This window comes from Teleopsis dalmanni, chromosome 2 (assembly GCF_002237135.1).
Source record: "Teleopsis dalmanni isolate 2A chromosome 2, ASM223713v2, whole genome shotgun sequence".
NCBI classification, from domain to species: domain Eukaryota; kingdom Metazoa; phylum Arthropoda; class Insecta; order Diptera; family Diopsidae; genus Teleopsis; species Teleopsis dalmanni.
The window spans coordinates 21903221-21920889 of record NC_051847.1 but is presented as its reverse complement, the minus strand read 5'-3'; the positions used below and the strand labels follow the sequence as shown (position 1 = coordinate 21920889).

General features: G+C 28.3%; 1 protein-coding gene across 1 annotated transcript; it reads left to right on the top strand.

Moving 5' to 3' along the window:
• Nucleotides 1-3985: 3985 nt before the first annotated feature.
• LOC119681498 (cyclic nucleotide-gated cation channel subunit A-like) lies at nucleotides 3986-16077 on the top strand. The gene is made up of 7 exons (XM_038094708.1): nucleotides 3986-4058; nucleotides 11102-11374; nucleotides 11450-11612; nucleotides 13513-14052; nucleotides 14807-15472; nucleotides 15541-15691; nucleotides 15774-16077. Exons 1-7 carry the CDS (start codon nucleotides 4011-4013, stop codon nucleotides 15928-15930), a joined length of 1998 nt encoding a protein of 665 aa, XP_037950636.1. The 5' UTR covers nucleotides 3986-4010; the 3' UTR covers nucleotides 15931-16077.
• The last annotated feature ends 1592 nt before the right edge of the window (nucleotides 16078-17669 follow it).

Sequence of the window (17669 nt, the reverse complement as noted above, 5' to 3'; positions counted from 1 at the left end):
CATCCTTAGGTATACCCAGTCTTGTAAAATGGTGTTTTAGTTTACAGTGCCTTGTTAGAATACCTGTGATGATTCTAAGTTTTTCTTTTGATAGGTTTATACAATCCTGGTATCTCTTATTGTTATAGGTACCAATAAGTGATTTGGATTGTTTTAATAATAGTATATTATTCCAGTAATTCTTTTTATTTTATTTTTATGGGTGAAAGGAGTGTACTTTGTTCTAGGCTGCTCCTTTTCTGTATAGTTTGTGCAATGTTTATTTGTTTATTTAATGAGTTTTAACAATATTATTTCAAAATACATTACTCAAGTGTTTTAAGATAATTTTATTATTTTAAAAGCATTCTGATTTCATTTACAACAAAAAATTATTTATTTTTATCTTCGGAAATCATTTTGAAGTCAAAAGGAATGTTTCAATTACAGTTCGTCTCGATAGGAAATGAAGTTACTAGTGCGGATATTACAAGTAATTTTCCAATAAAAACAAAATTTATTTCTATTGAATTCTTCAATATTTTCTATGAAACATTTTTATATGATAATTAATTAAATTTCTGTTTAATTCAGTAAAAAAATACGCGTTTAAATGCCATTAAATTCATGACATTATAACTAAAATCCATTTACTTATTACGTAATATAAATAATTATTTGTATATATATATATACATTCACTTTTATTATATAATATACTTTTTGGTAAAACTTAATGGCAGTAGTACGAGTAAGGGCACTGCTGACACTGAATGTAAATAAGCAAATGCGGGCATTTACAGTAACAAAACATGCCAAAAAAGTACGGTCACGTGCAAATTTCCACGCACTGCGCATACTAAAAAATTATAAGCAGAAGAATTTGAATAATAAAACTATTGTTCGAAGCAAAAATAACTTCAAAATATTAGATATATATATTAAATAATGCTATTTTTTATGTTACATATACTTTACTTTGTTAAAATTTTGTGCAAGTGACATATTAAACCATTGTTGCTACACTGCATACTCCAGTGCATTGCATGGATTCGTAGCCAAAAGTAGCCACAAGATACAGAACATATGACAACTGCGGACCGAGCAATTCTTCTGCAAGATACTATATTCTGCATTTTATGTAGTTGACACAATTTTCAGAATTCAAACAGAAATATGCAAATTTATTCTTTGTTAATGTGTACTATTTTTAGGGGAAGTTATGTGCATAATTTCTATTTTTTTTGCAATAGATGTATCTTACAAATTAATTTTTTAAATATTACATTTAAAGAAATAATATATAATTTTTTTTAAAAAAGCAGTACCTAACAATACTAAGAAATTTAATGGTTTTAATTTAAAATTTTGTGTATTATTATTTATGTTACTTACACATCTTAAACACTTTAAACATGTTCTCATTATTACTTCTTTCAGTAATACTCATAGGTGAAGCTTATAACATAACAATGTAACCAAAATAATGTAAGAACTAATTATAGCGTTATAAGAGTTATAAGATTCAATAGACTTATGCATATAGAATTTTAATAGTGAATAAAACTGTAACAACTTTCCATTTAATTAAATTCAGTATGAAATTATTTAATTAAATTATTGGATAAACCCATAAGCAAACTATTAACATTAGGTGATATTGGGCCGCAAATGTGTTCGAAATGAAAATTAATATTAATATATTTTATATTGACCATTATTATATAATGGTATAAGAATATACCATTTTTCGGGTAATCTGATAATTCCATCGGTGTAAAATTTCTGTGGTTTATCGACGAAAAACTTGGCCAAGTGATTTTTGGCGACTCTTCGAACGGTCATTAAAAGAGTTTACAGTAACCAGGAAAATGGTAGTCTGATGATGCATGCCCTGAACTATACATTGGCTCTATATCAACACTTTTTAGCTAAGTTTCGTAAACTTGTTCCGACTCATCAAAGATATGTGTAGTCTGGCATTGTCATGAGGGAATACTATTTATTTTTTGTTGACCAATTCTAGTCGCTTTAACTTGATTGCTTCGTTCAAGTGGTCAGGTTTTGAGCAATAGTGTATTAAATTAAATCTTGTATCCAGCTGGGTAGAGTGAATCCAGCAAACTACTTCTGGACTTACAGCATGCTATTATTTTTATAATAATAAAGTATTGTACATCATATTTCCTCAGATATTTCATTCATTTTGAAACCAATATAATTTTTACATGAGCGACAAATTACACAACTATTTGAAAAGTCTCCTTTAAACTCGTGTTCATTTGACATATTCGGACTAGTGTTGTTATATATGTTAAAGGAATGGTGTTGCCATTCTTCTTAAATATTTTGTCAATCTTGACGAAATAATAACGAATACCCATATGCCTAAATATAATTTTCTTTAATTACACACATTTCTCTACATTTCCAGAGAGTTACAGTTCCTCAAGTCTGACAACGTGTACAGGCAGTCTTTTCTGATAATAACAGAAATAATTTTTTTTGTTAGGTTCAGATTTATTCGAGGAAATTATGCACCATCTACACCGCATCCTTACTCGTCCATGTTCTCAAATTTTTTTTACTAATCTTTTAGTTTACAACCAGTCACTAATAAAAATTTAATATATATATTAATAAAAAAATTCCATCCGCTTTAACATATATAAGAATAAATTCGTAGGAGATTTTTTTATGTAAAACAAATTAGCTACATTTGTTGAAGATTAAGTCAAAGTATGAAACTCTTTCCTTAAGGATATTCGTTGTAATCAATCTTGTCAAATTGGCATTCACCACAACGTTGAAGAGGATGAGGTGTAGTAAATGTTTAAAGACGGAAAGCATTTAATCACAAATTTGAAATTGTTTTTGTTTTTGTTTTTACCATTTAAGGCGACAACAATTAAAACTCACAAGGCGACCATTAATTAATTTGAGTAACATTTTTATGCAAATATCGTTTATGCCTCAACATTGGCACAAGATTTTACGAGTAAAAATAATATTAATTAATACAAAATAATAAATAATATATTCGCAAGAATAACAAATATTAAAATAATTGAATTAAATAATATTGTGCGAAAATTGAAAATAAAATACAAAATAAAATAAAATAGTTTGTATTAAAAATTGAAATTTAACGAACGGCTAAACGATTGAGCCAATCCAATCCAATCCAATTCAATCAAACATCGATTGACAGTCGAGTAAACAGTGTGAGTGCGCACGGTACGGTACGGAACGGTAAAGCCGCAAGCGGTCATAAAAATGGCGTTTATATTGTTGAGTAAAAATGGCTTTTAAGGAAAATTAAATAAATTAAAATGTGAAACAGTTCAGTGGCCAAGTGAAAGTTTTTGTTTAAATTGCACTACTTCAAAATGAGAATTGTAAGAAGAAAAACAAAAATATTTATAAAATTTTTTTTTTGTTAAATATTATCTATCGAAATCTTATAAGACAAGTTATTAGCTTAAAACTACATTAATGTAAAAAGTATCTTACATGAAAACAAGTTTCAAAATGTTTTTCCTTCTAAACAACAAACTTGACAAGTAAGCGGGTCGGAAACTGCGATCATGCGCAATCGAGTGAATAAACAAAAATATCTGATAAACATAAATTTGCAATTTTTATGCAATTTTAATCAGTGATACTGCTTAATTTATCTAAACTTAAAATATTTATGCTATTTTTTTAAGTTCAAGTTTATATGTGTAATTTATGTGCTCATGAACACATTAAAAAATCAATAAAATCCGTGAAATAATTTTTTGTTGTGCTGTGAAATTCAAAATAAATAACACATTTTAATAATTTAATTGCATTTTATTAATTTATAGTATTTTCTTTCATATTAAAATATTTTTATTGAAAATATAAATTTAATCCCTTATTATATGTTCATATTAATAATTTGTTTTATTTTTAAATATTAGAAATGCAAGCCAAAAAAGTAATAGCAAATCAATAAAAAATTAATACGAGTCGTGACATAAATAAATGAAATTAATTATACCGAAATGGTTCAATCATTTGAAATTGCAACAATAAGTGGTCATGACGAAACGGTAAATATAGATTATATAGATATAGATAATATAACTAAGTATGCAAAAAAATATCCATATGATTTTATTTGATCATTTAAATATAATTCAGTCTTATATGTGAGGTATATTAGAAAATATTAGAAAAAATAATTTTTGTGGGACATGGTCTTTAAGTGTTATTGTTGAAACTTATTTTCATAAATATATATATACAGAATCATCCTAATACGTAATTTATTTATCAGCAATTTTAATACTTATTTTGATCTAGACTTGTCATACATTTTGAACATTTTTTTTTTGTTATTTAAAAAATCAAGTTTCTTTATTATTAGTTTTTATTTAAAAATGTTAAATAATGCGGATCAATTTATATACAGTTAAAAAAAAAAATTATTCTTATGACCCATTAAATTAAAAAATAGTTATATTTAATTTAAAGATATATAACGCATTGAAGGGCAGCTTAAAAAATCTTAAAGGTACATACATTCTTAAAAAACTCGACACGATAAACTAATCCAGTAAAGTTTGTTTGCCTTTAAGTGGGTATAAAACTTTCCCATTTTTTAAGTTTTAACGGACTTGTCGAATGATTAAAAATGATTACCATCAAACCGCTGTACAAACTAAACAATACATTTTATTTAAAATAAACTGGCTGTAAATATAAAAGTTATTTGGAATATCAGTTTCTCAGTATTAGTATGTTACTATATAAACACTAAACAATTCATTTAGTTTAAAACAGAATGGCTGTCTACATATAAAAGTTATTTAAACTATCACTTTGTCAGACATCGAGTAATATGTTATGCATAGCCTTTTTAGTAACGGATCAAGTCAAGATTCAAGTTTTTTCGGAATGATTAATATCAAGTGATAATCTTTTATCCTATAAACAACATAATCCAAACTTATTTGACTATCATATTAATTATCTATTTTAAAATAAACTAGCCTCTTAGTTTTAGAGATAAAATTAAAATTTATTTTAAATTCTCCTTGGTAATGAAGTTGAATTCTTCTAAAAAGGACCAAACAGTTCAATTAACTTATATAGAGTTGAAAGGAATATTTCAAGCATTTACAGGTTTATTCGCAAGTGAAGTCGGTTATGCTGCTTTCACAGTAGGATGAATTGATTAAATAAAGTTGATTTAGAATGATTGTGTGTGCTATTTTTCCAAGACGCCCATTTTGCAAAACATTTTACTAGAGCCATCTATTTTGAGTAATTAGGTTGCCACTAGGTTGCCACTAGGTTGCCAATATTTGTCACGTTTTAAATATTAATAATCATAAATCCTAATTAATATAATAAATAAGTGAATGAATAACTATAATATTCTTAAAAGATTTAATGACAGATTTTTAATTTAAGTATAAAAGCAAATTTGGAATATAATTTTATTTTGCTTCCTAAATATATATCAAACATCATGAATGATAATTTCTAATATATCTATTTTAATATATGTATATATTGCGTATATATATAAAACTGTTAATAAACTATCCTTTTCGATTATATCTGCTCGTGATAAACAAAATCAAATTCTTCAAGACTCTAAAATTTAATTACATTTAATCAAAACTTAAAAACAAATTTAATGTATTAAATTCTAAGACACATCACAGAAGAAAAGCAGATCCTTTAGATCCAATTTTATGATTAAAGAAATACTTACATATATATATAATCTATAAAGAAGAATAATTTCAATATGATGTTTTCTCATATTGAGAGTACCAAGCTAGAAGCAGAGTGTGTGATTTTGTTCACATAATTTCGGAATAATATTTTTACTTTCGTATAGCAAAGTCACCAATACACGTGTTATTAATCTTTTTTAATAAAATTAATATTAATTAGACAGACAAAGCAACAAATAAAAGAACCCGTTTATCATTGCTGAATGATGGTGAAATGTATTGCAAGTCTGCACTGACATTAATGGATTATTCTTTTGTGTTTGACACTTTAATGTGTCTACAGCTTATTTTATCTCGTGCAATATTTTTACTCAGTTTATTGAAGGTCCTTAATACTTGAATTAATTTCCACAAATTTCAAGTGCAAAATAAAAAGAAATGTCAAATTATGAAAAATAAAAATTGCTTTTACTTTTTATTTGCACTCCCAATACATAAGCGAAATAATTACTTATTAAGAACTAAAAACAATATATAATATATAAACTCTTTATAATTTCTTTCTGTCATTGTAGCAACTTCTCATTGCAATTTTATAAAAATCTATAATATAATCGAATATTTTCCAAAGTTTAATACGTGCAATAAATTTTTGAAGAATTATGAACGTTTTCCCCTTTTTATATAAGTATTAATAATAAATTGTTATTTTAGATTCATCTTAAAAAATAAACCAATTCATATATTTAAATAATTATATGTTTAAGTATTAGTGAACCTGATCCCTACCACTCACTAGCTTGCATACAAGTTTTTATAGGGGCCAGTGGAAATTTAGAAGATAGCACTTGCTTTTAGTTGATTTGAATATTTGTAATAATTTCAATATTTAAAATTATTTAGGATGTTGCTTTTTATTTGACTAATATTTTTAAAAAAAATTAACAATAATATTTTGTAGCTAATAATATTGAATTTGCAGCCAAATTATTATTCCATTAGCTATTAACATACTTTAATTATCTCGTTATAATCTAATGAATAGACAATTTCATCTAATTAACCACTTTGAAAGGTAATGCAATTGCAGAGAATATTAACAGACTCCTTATCAATCACATCAATTAAATTATTATAGAAAAGGGATTGATTATATTTTAACATTGCAGTAGTTTAATTGGATGAACAAATTTGATTTGCAAATATTGAAGAGCCTGATACAATTCGCTAAATAGTTATAATAAAAAGTAGAAACACAAATTTTATAATAATGAATTTTATATTCTATGTCTATATAAAAATTGCCTTATATCAAAAAATTAGAAATATGATGCTTTTATTTTATTCACATTTTGTGGCATCATACTTTAGTGCTTTTAATTATATCCTTAACAAAAAAAAAAGAAGAAAGCTTTATCTATACAGTTATTTTAATAAGTTGTGGGTAAGAATTACACCAAAAAATTATGGAGATCAAAATATTCTTTAGATACGGACTATAATTTACAGCAAACAAAAGGCTGAGTTAGAGAACCCATACATGTACAAATAGCTATTAATCTTAACTACAATTTAAAATTGTTTACATTCTATAAAATGAAATCAGTTACTATATAATAAAACCAGAAAAAAGACAGTATAAAATTTGCTCACGGCCAAACATATATTAACATTTAAAGCAACCGAAATTTGCTGCAGTAGGTGGAAAGTATCGAAAACCACAGTGTGAGACTTGAGCCCACTAAAACCACCTCTTAGGAATGAATATGGAAGATACAACTCCATTCCAGAAATGAGAGCAATAGGTTTAATACCTAAAGGACTAGGTTCATCTAAGCCAGAAAGCATTGGCGTAAAGCACGAAAATTTGGGTATTAATGAAGGAGGCGGGGTTATTGTGCAAGCGCAAGGCTACTAGCGGTAGACACGAGTCACGAGAGCCGAAGTTGAAGAAAGGGATTATGGAGAGATCTGAGTCCCACTCATAGAGGTAAAGGGATAGGTATTGGGGAGGCTTGTCCGCAGGGCGGGTGCTAGTGACCGTGATGTCAGTGGGGCGGTTGTGTAGCTGCGTGAGGTATCTTTGAGCGAGTGAGAGGAAGTACTCGTCCATGGGAATAATTTTGGCAGAGCATTGAAGGACAAAGTTGCTACAAATCCCTTCAACTGAAATAAATTTTATTAAGAAAAATATAAACAAAATAAAAAAAAAATATAATTCTGCGTTATTTAACAAAACATTTATTATTATAATTCTCAGTTTCTCTGTTTATACATATATATATAAGAAGTTTGTTTCAGGAAATTGACTGTAATTAGTTCTCATTTATATTTGAAGTTAAATTAGTTTGATTTGGATTGGAAGTGCTTACCTTGATACAATACTGTAAACAATTTTAATTGTAATTAATTTTATATGTGTTTTTACATCTGAACCCATTAAAGTGTGTTATGTTTTTCAGATAACATTAATATTATAGACCACATATTTAGCGATATATTGCTAAAATACACTTTAATATCGCAGTTCTCATTAACATACAATTTTGAGAAAACTAAATAACGACAAAAAGCAATCTTGTTTTTGTGTTTTTTGTAAATACATATGAAAAGCTTTAACATAACTTATGTGATAGGTAGGTCTGTGATATGGAATAGAATTACAATGAATATATATTGTTTGTTTGGTCGAGAAACGCATAAGTATGAATATATAACTAATTCTCAATAATGTCTCAAATATCTTATTAGATTCCCCTTCTAAATATAAATAATTTTAAATGTACGCTCACGCCTTTTATAGTCCATTAGTCGAATAATGAATGAAATCAATCTCTTCTGAATCGTACAGACATCTTAGACGAACTCAGTTGTCTTTTCGTTTAAGTCAGGGCTGCCCAAAGCACGGCTCACAGGCACCATGCGGTCCGCGGGTAAATATTTGTGCGGCCCGTGACATGTTTCCAATTCACCACAATTAGGCAAATTTTTCTTTGGTATATTTTAGTAACATTACATTACATTATTTTATTTTTATAGTATCCTAAATAAATGAATTCAAATGTTTTAAATAATTTATTACAGTTGACGTTCATTTACTAAATTGACAAAAACTTCTTTATATATTTCTTTGTACAATTGATTTAAGAAACTTATATCCAGTGCCGTAATTTATTATATTGAAAATAAGATATTTTTCGTATGCCCACAACTAATATTAAAAATGTTGATATTGATAAAATTGTAAAAGATAAATTAATGAAGAACCAATAAAACTAAATTTTAATATTATCGCCGTATTTTCATTTTGCTACGGCAAAATTATGAACGTATGTATTTATTTCTGCGGCCTCCCAACCTATTTAGTGATTTGAATTGGTCCGCGGTTTTATCAGGTCTGGGCAGCTCTAGTTTAAGTTATCGGTCTTAGTGAAATGTTAGTTAAAAACAGAGCACCAACATCCACGCTATTTGTTTCTTGGAGAATTGTTACTCTCTAAATCTGAATCTTTTTTGGGAATTTTGAAATAAAAACTAACCTTGTTTTGGAAGACTATCTTTCGATAAATGTGTTTAATACATTTTATAGTTACTATCTTAGTTACATATTTATTTATTTTAGAACACATTTGTTATAACTTTGTGCAATTATTGGATTTTATAAATAAAAAAGCTTCGTTTAAAAGGAAAAAGGAAAGAACACCTTTCCCAACTAAAACCTAGCAAACGTTCCCGAGATTAAGATGCTCGCTACCGTCTCCAAGTGAATCAACACCTACACATTCAGACACATAATTTATTTAGTTTTTATATATCGAAATATACTTCAACAGCAAAAGAGATTAAATATCTTTCACAAGGTTAACGTATGACTTAAAAAATGATGAATAATGCAAATATCATAACACAAAGTAAAATCTTAAATTTTTAAAATAAAAAGAAAATTTGCTTTGGCTTTGCCGAAGTTTTAATACACTTTACACAAAAAGTTTGAAGTAAATTATTAACGTTTATTATACCAAATACAGTTGTGCGATATTATATATTTTGTGATTCGGAAAGATGATATAAACAAAAAAAACTTTTATAATTGAGAGAGGTCAACTAAATTTTTATTTCAATATATTGTTTGAACTTTACCATAAGGTGTTAAATAGAGCATTGTTAAAATGTTCTTGTTAGGAGATCCTACAATATTGGATTTTTTCGAGGTAGTTTTCTATGACTCTTGGACACATGGGTCTGCCCGAGCTTCGTTATTAAAGCGTCGATTTTTTGAGAATTGTCCTGACAAAGAAAGTTCAATGGTGTCATAAATGCATAATTTTATTGACCAATTCCAAAAAACAAAGTTCGAAATTACACGTCGAGAAAATCACACATTCTCATGCACTCAAACCAAGAAAATGTGTGATTTGCGGTATAGTTTTGCTGAAACTCCATATCTTTAATTTGACGCCAAATAAAATTCGGCAATTACACTTCCACAACAAACACGATTTTTCGTGGCTTTTCTGAAATTCTTTGTTAATTTTTACTGTTCCAGATCCGAAAATCAGAAAATTAATCTCAAAACTAAAAAATAATATTAATGGGTATGGCTGGTAGACGACCTAACAGTTATACAGAAATCTTATTTGACAGACAGGCATTGTTGAATCTGTTCATTTTACAATTTTAGTTATAAACATATGTAGTATATGGTTAATATACATTTTGACCCATCCTTGAGAGAGTTACAAAGTCATTAATAAGCTTAATTTATACAGTACTCAATTCATAATGGTGTGTAGAGGATACTAAACCGAAAACTCTTAACATATTCAAATAAATTTTAAACTTCTCTTGAACTACAACTATACTATATAAAATGTGAAAATCCTTGGAAAATAAAGAATTCTATTACGCTTAATGCAGCTCAAAATTTCAGATCTTAAAACTAAGAAGTTTATTTATTTTTTATTATGTTTTACACTACCTTGACTTTGAAAAATTTCATCTTATTTTGCTAGATAAATCAATATATTCATTCTAGTGTGAAAAGCGGAGTAATGAAATTGTTTTACTTTCAATTTGTACATACTTCCGTTAAAACTTTTAGGAAAATGTTATAAAAAGTATTTTAACGTAGATCATGACAGAAATTTCAGGGGTTTTTTTTATCACCGTACATAAAAAGAGCATTCCATACGAAAGGATTTAGAAAACATTGTGTTGAAATGCTATAATTGAGGCACGGAAATTATACTCTTGTATTTTTGCTTAGACTAAAAATATAAAGAAAGACTTATATAATTAATTGTATAAAATTGAAAAAATTAAATCATAGCACTTAAAAATAAGTTATTTAGTTTTTGTACATAAAATATATACCAGTATTAATTTATTATTCTTTTTTCTTCCAGGACCAAACAACGCGTTCTAAGCCCTCTGCTTTTAGGCGTACATTTAATGCACTGCGTAATCGATTAACGAGGCGAAGCCGTCCCAAACCGCCAGACTGGTTTTTAGAGAAATTTTCTAACACCACAAATACGGATAAAATTGGAAAAACTGAGGCGAACACAAATCCTCAAGGCTCCACTTCGAATGATGATGGACTGGCATTTGAAATACGCGGCACAAGCTTACTATGTAATCGTTTGTCAGTTAATACTGCTTTAGAATCACATTATAGGGTAAATATTTTATTTATTTTTGAAAATATATCTTTAACATTAATTAACATTAATTTTACTATAATTTACTTAAAGTGGCTTGCAGTCGTTTCTTTAGCTGTTTTATATAATTTAATTTTTGTTGTTTGGCGATCTGTATTTTGGGAAGTAAATAACCATGCAACTGGTCTTTGGTATGTCTTGGACTACTTATGTGATTTTATTTATATTGTAGACATATTGGTTCATATGCACGAAGGTGAGTCTAATAAGATAATAATTATTAATTTTGTTTTCAGAATACAATTGTCTGATTTCTGTTACTATATGATATTATTATTCTTAGAATGGACAATGGTACACTTTGACTTTTTAAATCTATTTTGCTATCATTGAAGAGAGTCTTCTAAGTCAGCCTGGTTCAAATAAAGTTATTGACAATTCAAACAATATCTGTTGATTCTATACACCAAACCATATTCGTTTTAATGAAAGTCAAATAGAGAAACGGGAATAATTTGTCTTATTTCCGGTGGCCGGAAATTTGACTCAAAATTTTACAGATACCGCAAGAATCGGCGGCAATTGATAGAAAGCTGTCACATTTTTTTAACTTGAATAGGCTGTTTGGATTGCTTTACACTATTGTAGTCGACCTAAAACCTTTCTCGAATAGCTTATTTCAATATTTTTAAGTACTGATGCAATCTAATAAAATTATGACTTATAAAAAGATTCGGGTTCTGTAAAGGCAAACAGTATCAATTCGTTTATGAGTTTGACAGCTGGTATGTAATATTTTAATCTCTCGTGACCAGGTATCTATCTACGTATCACACTCTTGCACGAGATTTTTGCCTATTCTGATCAACTTGGAATCGGTAGTCCAAGATAGGGTAATTTTATAACTGCTTGAATTCATGCACAAAGTTTTCAGGCATTTTATAATATAGATTACAATGGCATGTACTTCTAATTCAAAACTTTTAAAACAAATTCACATTGAAATAATTATATTGACTATATGAATGAATGACTTTATCATGAACGTCAAAACCATTTCATCCGTTTTGAAGTCGAGTTTTATATATACTATAAAGGGGTCTATAAAATCTGTATTTGTATTTATTTTAATTAAGAATTATTGTTTTAAAGTGTTAGGAATAGAAGTTGCTTTGAGGTATATTATCTAACAAAGAAAAGCCAAGGTCTGCAGATGCTTTTGCAGATTTTGAAGTCACTCTATATTTATGTACAGTGTTTTTAATGCAGAACGCGCCTACATGGCAATAGTTGGAAACGTGTTTACTTTACAAGTAATGCCTATACAAGTTACTCTCTGTAGTCTACACAGTGCCTTTTGTATACTTTAATGTTCGGTTTTTGACTATCATGAGACAGCTCCATTGACGATCTAGACTTTAACGTGACAGTATATAATATGCAATTTATTTATACAAGGATATATTACAAGGATACATTTCATTTCATTTTAATTCGGCTTAAAACAAAACTTTTTTTTATTCAAAAATTTAGTTAAAATCAGCATAAATCAACCAAATTATTTTTCTGAGTATAACATATTAATGTCAAGAGAAAAAACTTATAATTTTTCTTCAAAGTAAGAATGGATTAAAATTTCATATTAGATATTTTCATGCATCGTTATATAATTCCAATGTTATTTTTCTGTAATTTTACAGAGTACTATAAAATTATGACTTTGTAAAAAAAATTCCACAATGACAATAACTTTTTTCTTGAATTCCTTTGACTTCTTCCACAAATGCACCCCATGAATAGTCATTTGCAAAAGCCTCTCAAAAATAACCTTGGCATTTAAAATGAAAATTTTCAACTCTTTCGAAGAAATTTATTAGTAAAATGCTGTAAAATATTTTTTGTAGATTGACTATTGTTTTTGCTGAGAATATTTCTTTATATATTATTAAATTCCATATTGTACGAAAAGACATTCTGAAAGTAAAATATATTCGATTCGATTATTTTATTTGATTGGAATTTTACTATAAGATGTAACATTTTAAGTTTATTAAATTTACCGTATCAGTCTTTAAACATTTAAACATTATTAAACATTATTTATAAAGAAATTAATAAAGAAAAATTAAATAAAAATATATTTCCAATTATAACAGGTTACTTGGATCAAGGTCTTCTAGTACGCGATGCATATAAATTAAGACGTCATTACTTCAGTCAGAAAGGTTGGATAATTGATTTCCTTTCCGTGTTTCCTACAGACTTAATGTATATACTGTGGCCCCCACATTCTTGCAATGAGACATTTTTACCATGTCCAATTATCATACGGTTAAATCGTCTCTTACGAGTACCACGTATGTGGGAATGGTTTGATCGTACAGAAACTGCAACAAGCTATCCGAATGTATTTCGCATATGCAAAGTTGTGCTGGCAATATTGGTGCTGATTCATTGGAATGCTTGCATGTATTTCGCTATCAGTTATGAGATCGGCTTCAGTACAGACAATTGGGTATATAATCTCAATGGCACACGCAATCACACTCTACACCGTCAATATATCTACAGCTTTTATTGGTCGACATTAACACTAACAACAATTGGCGAAACACCGACACCAGAAAATGATGCTGAATATTTATTCGTCGTGGCTGACTTCTTGGCCGGTGTACTGATATTTGCCACCATTGTGGGTAAGTCTAAGCAGGGAATAACTGATTTTATTGACTTTTTCCTTTTCTCTCTGTACGTTTTAATTTATTTTTATGAGTATTCGTTTTCATTTGTTTTAGTTAGTCACTTAATTTGTTTTATTATGGAACATACTCAACTTGTTATTAGCTAGAACATTGTGTGCTCGTCTCGCATACTAGGCAAGTTGTGTAAATAAGTTATTTGTATTTTGTCCTTAAAGTTATTGGCTTACTGTGCAAATATATTCCAAATGATGAATTACAGTTTGTTGACCTAAATAATGTTTGTAATTTTGTTATACGAAATTTTTTGGCATAGAATTCCGTATACACGCACAGGAAGGATTAATGAGCAACACGTACGGTTAACAACTTTGTTGACATTAACTTTTTGCACGGATCATTAAGTCAAATGATTATGACAATAAATTTAATAAAATGCCAAGAATATTGTCTCAACTGAAATTAAACCAATAAATTTCACACCCAAAACGAATAAAAAACTTTATGCACAATTTGTCACATTACATACAAATCCTTTGTTTCTGTCTTAATTGAATTCTTCCTCTTTATTTTACCTCTGCCAGGTTAGTGTATAATACAGTATTTTGCATAAAAAATTTAAAAATCACTTGAAGTCGTTTTAGATAAGAATTTATGAAGATCAATAACAATTTTATTTCATGCCTTAAATAAAATAGCGTACTTTGTTTGAAATCATTTAACTTAATGAAACTTGAAAAATTTATCGCAGGAAATATTGGCTCAATGATTTCCAATATGAATGTGGCACGAGTAGAATTTCAAAATCGAATGGATGGCGTTAAACAATACATGGCCTTTCGCAAGGTAGGTCATGAATTGGAAGCACGTGTAATACGTTGGTTCGCTTATACGTGGTCGCAGAGTGGAGCATTGGACGAGGAACGCGTATTGTCAGCACTGCCCGACAAGCTCAAAGCGGAAATTGCCATACAAGTACACATGGAAACATTAAAACAAGTGCGTATTTTTCATGACTGCGAGCCTGGTCTACTAGAGGCCTTGGTTTTAAAACTCAAATTGCAAGTATTCAGTCCGGGTGATTATATTTGCCGCAAAGGTGATGTTGGTAAGGAAATGTACATTGTGAAGCGCGGTAAATTATCGGTTGTGGCGGATGACGGAGTTACTGTATTTGCTACATTGGGTGCTGGTTCTGTTTTTGGTGAGGTTTCAGTGCTTGAAATAGCCGGAAATCGTACTGGCAATCGACGTACAGCAAATGTTCGTTCCTTGGGATACTCGGATTTGTTTTGCTTAGCGAAACGAGATTTGTGGGAAACGTTGGCAGATTATCCGGAAGCGCGTGCCACACTCACAGAACGTGGTTGTCAACTACTGCGTAAAGATGGTCTACTTGATGAAGAAGTATTTGCTGGTAATTAATTTGTATTGAAATATCATTTTAATTTCACATTCAATGTTTATACATTATTTACTTTAAAGATTCACAACGTGCACCTGATCCTATTGAATTTGGCATTGAAAAATTAGAAAATTCAGTGGAAAATTTAAGTTATCGTCTGGCGCGTTTACTCGGTGAGTACGCTGCAAGTCAGGCAAAATTAAAGCAAAGACTGGCCAAACTAGAATTAAAGTGAGTACTCAAAACAACTTAAAAATATCGGTAATTATATATTAATTTTTTTAATTTTATTTTACTTTCTTTTCATACTTAGTTATCAAATTAAATATTCCTCAATTACTGGGTTAAGTGATGAGCCACAGACACGTGGTCGCAGTGGCCGTCTGTATTCATTGCAACCTAAAAGACGTACAAGACCGCGTCCTGCCTCAGCAAAAAGAACAGGAGATATCAAACAAAACACGTTATAAATTTTAATATATTGTATATTATGAAATATGTAACATATTTTTTAATTTAAAAAAAAAAAAAGTGCATTCATGCGTTTTTGTATTTGTGCTGAATGTAGTAGATTCATCTAATTTCTACTTAACGTACCTTGTGCTGGCATAAAACCAAACCGTGTGATAAATTTAATTGAACTATTCATTAAAAAATGCAAAAATAATTTTCTTACTTTTAGATGTTTTCTCTAAATCGTAAAGTAATTTTATTAGTTTTTACTATACATTTTATATAATTCTAAAATTCAAAATAGAAATTACTGTCTTGTAAGATTAAGATGTAAAGAAAAATATATTAATGAATGCATTAATGTTAACAATTCCATAGCTTTAAGTTAGAAGCAACCTACACTAAAAATAGATAAAGTTTAAAAATAAAAAACAATTAAAAATAATGAAATGTCATTTACAGAAAAAAAAATTAAATGTAAGTATGTATTTACATAATGTGCCTAAATGAATAAAACAGTTTGTATATAATTTGTAATTATATTAGTTTCCTTAAAAATTAAAAATTATTTAATTAAATTATTATAATTTAAAGAAAGAAACTTAAATAATGAAACGAAAACAACAAGAAAAAATAAGATATTTTATTGATATATTAAATATATCACATATAAGCATAACAATAAGAAAAGCAACATATAATATTGTTTACTTTTAAGTTAAAAGTATAATCAAAACAATATAAAACTCCGACCAACTACATTGAATAACTTAACATAATAGAACTTTAGAATCAAACTCCTATAGATATATAAAAAGTAATTTTCTAAAATATATTGAGAATTTTTCTATAATAGAGCTCTAGAAACGAACTTCTATAGTTAATTGAAAAGTTATATTCTGAAATATATTCCAATTATAGCTTAGTTTTATGTTCACCAAATATCATACATGAACGTAAATTTATATAATAGTTGAACCTTATGCATAGTTAAAATAGTTGATGTGGGTTTATTATTAACTAACATCTCCTATTCTGATTTTGTAGTAGGAACTTTAATAAAAAAAAACTATGCAACACAAAATTTTAAAATTGCAACCTAAAAATCACTACAATATTCTATCAATCGATTTTTGTTGTGATTTATGTACAAAAACACATCGAATGGTACCTGCTTCAGTTAGGGACGAATTAATAACGCTAAATAAGGGACACTAAATAATTATGAAAGAAAAAGTTGACTAAAATGTTCTCTTATATTCAAACTTAACGATTTTTATAGAACAATCTTTCTCAATCCAAAACACCCTAGAAATTGAAATTCCATATGTTTTACAAGAGTCGGCAAAATATTAATGTATTTTGCAAAAATCGGTATAAATATCTTTCCGATGGTTGTAACGTTACTAAACCTTCGGTCGAGAAACTTTGGTGTAGAAGAAAAGCATCTTGATAATATAATCTACAGCTGAAAAACACTGTCCAAAAAATAGTAGTATATCCGTTCCTTGTATTTAATACGCTCCTACTGTAAATGATGTATTGAAACAATTTAAATCATCTTATTAGTTCTCCGAATGCTGCAGCCCAGCCATTTTTTCATTTGTCTCAGAATCCACAATAGGTAATAAGGGTCCGCGAAAAGGCCTTAATTTCAACTCATACAAAACTTTATATCTCTTTATATGAATGAAGGTCTAGTACTGACTGCTTTTCTCCAAATAATAAACTTCAAGTTTTCTATAGTCTTGTTTAC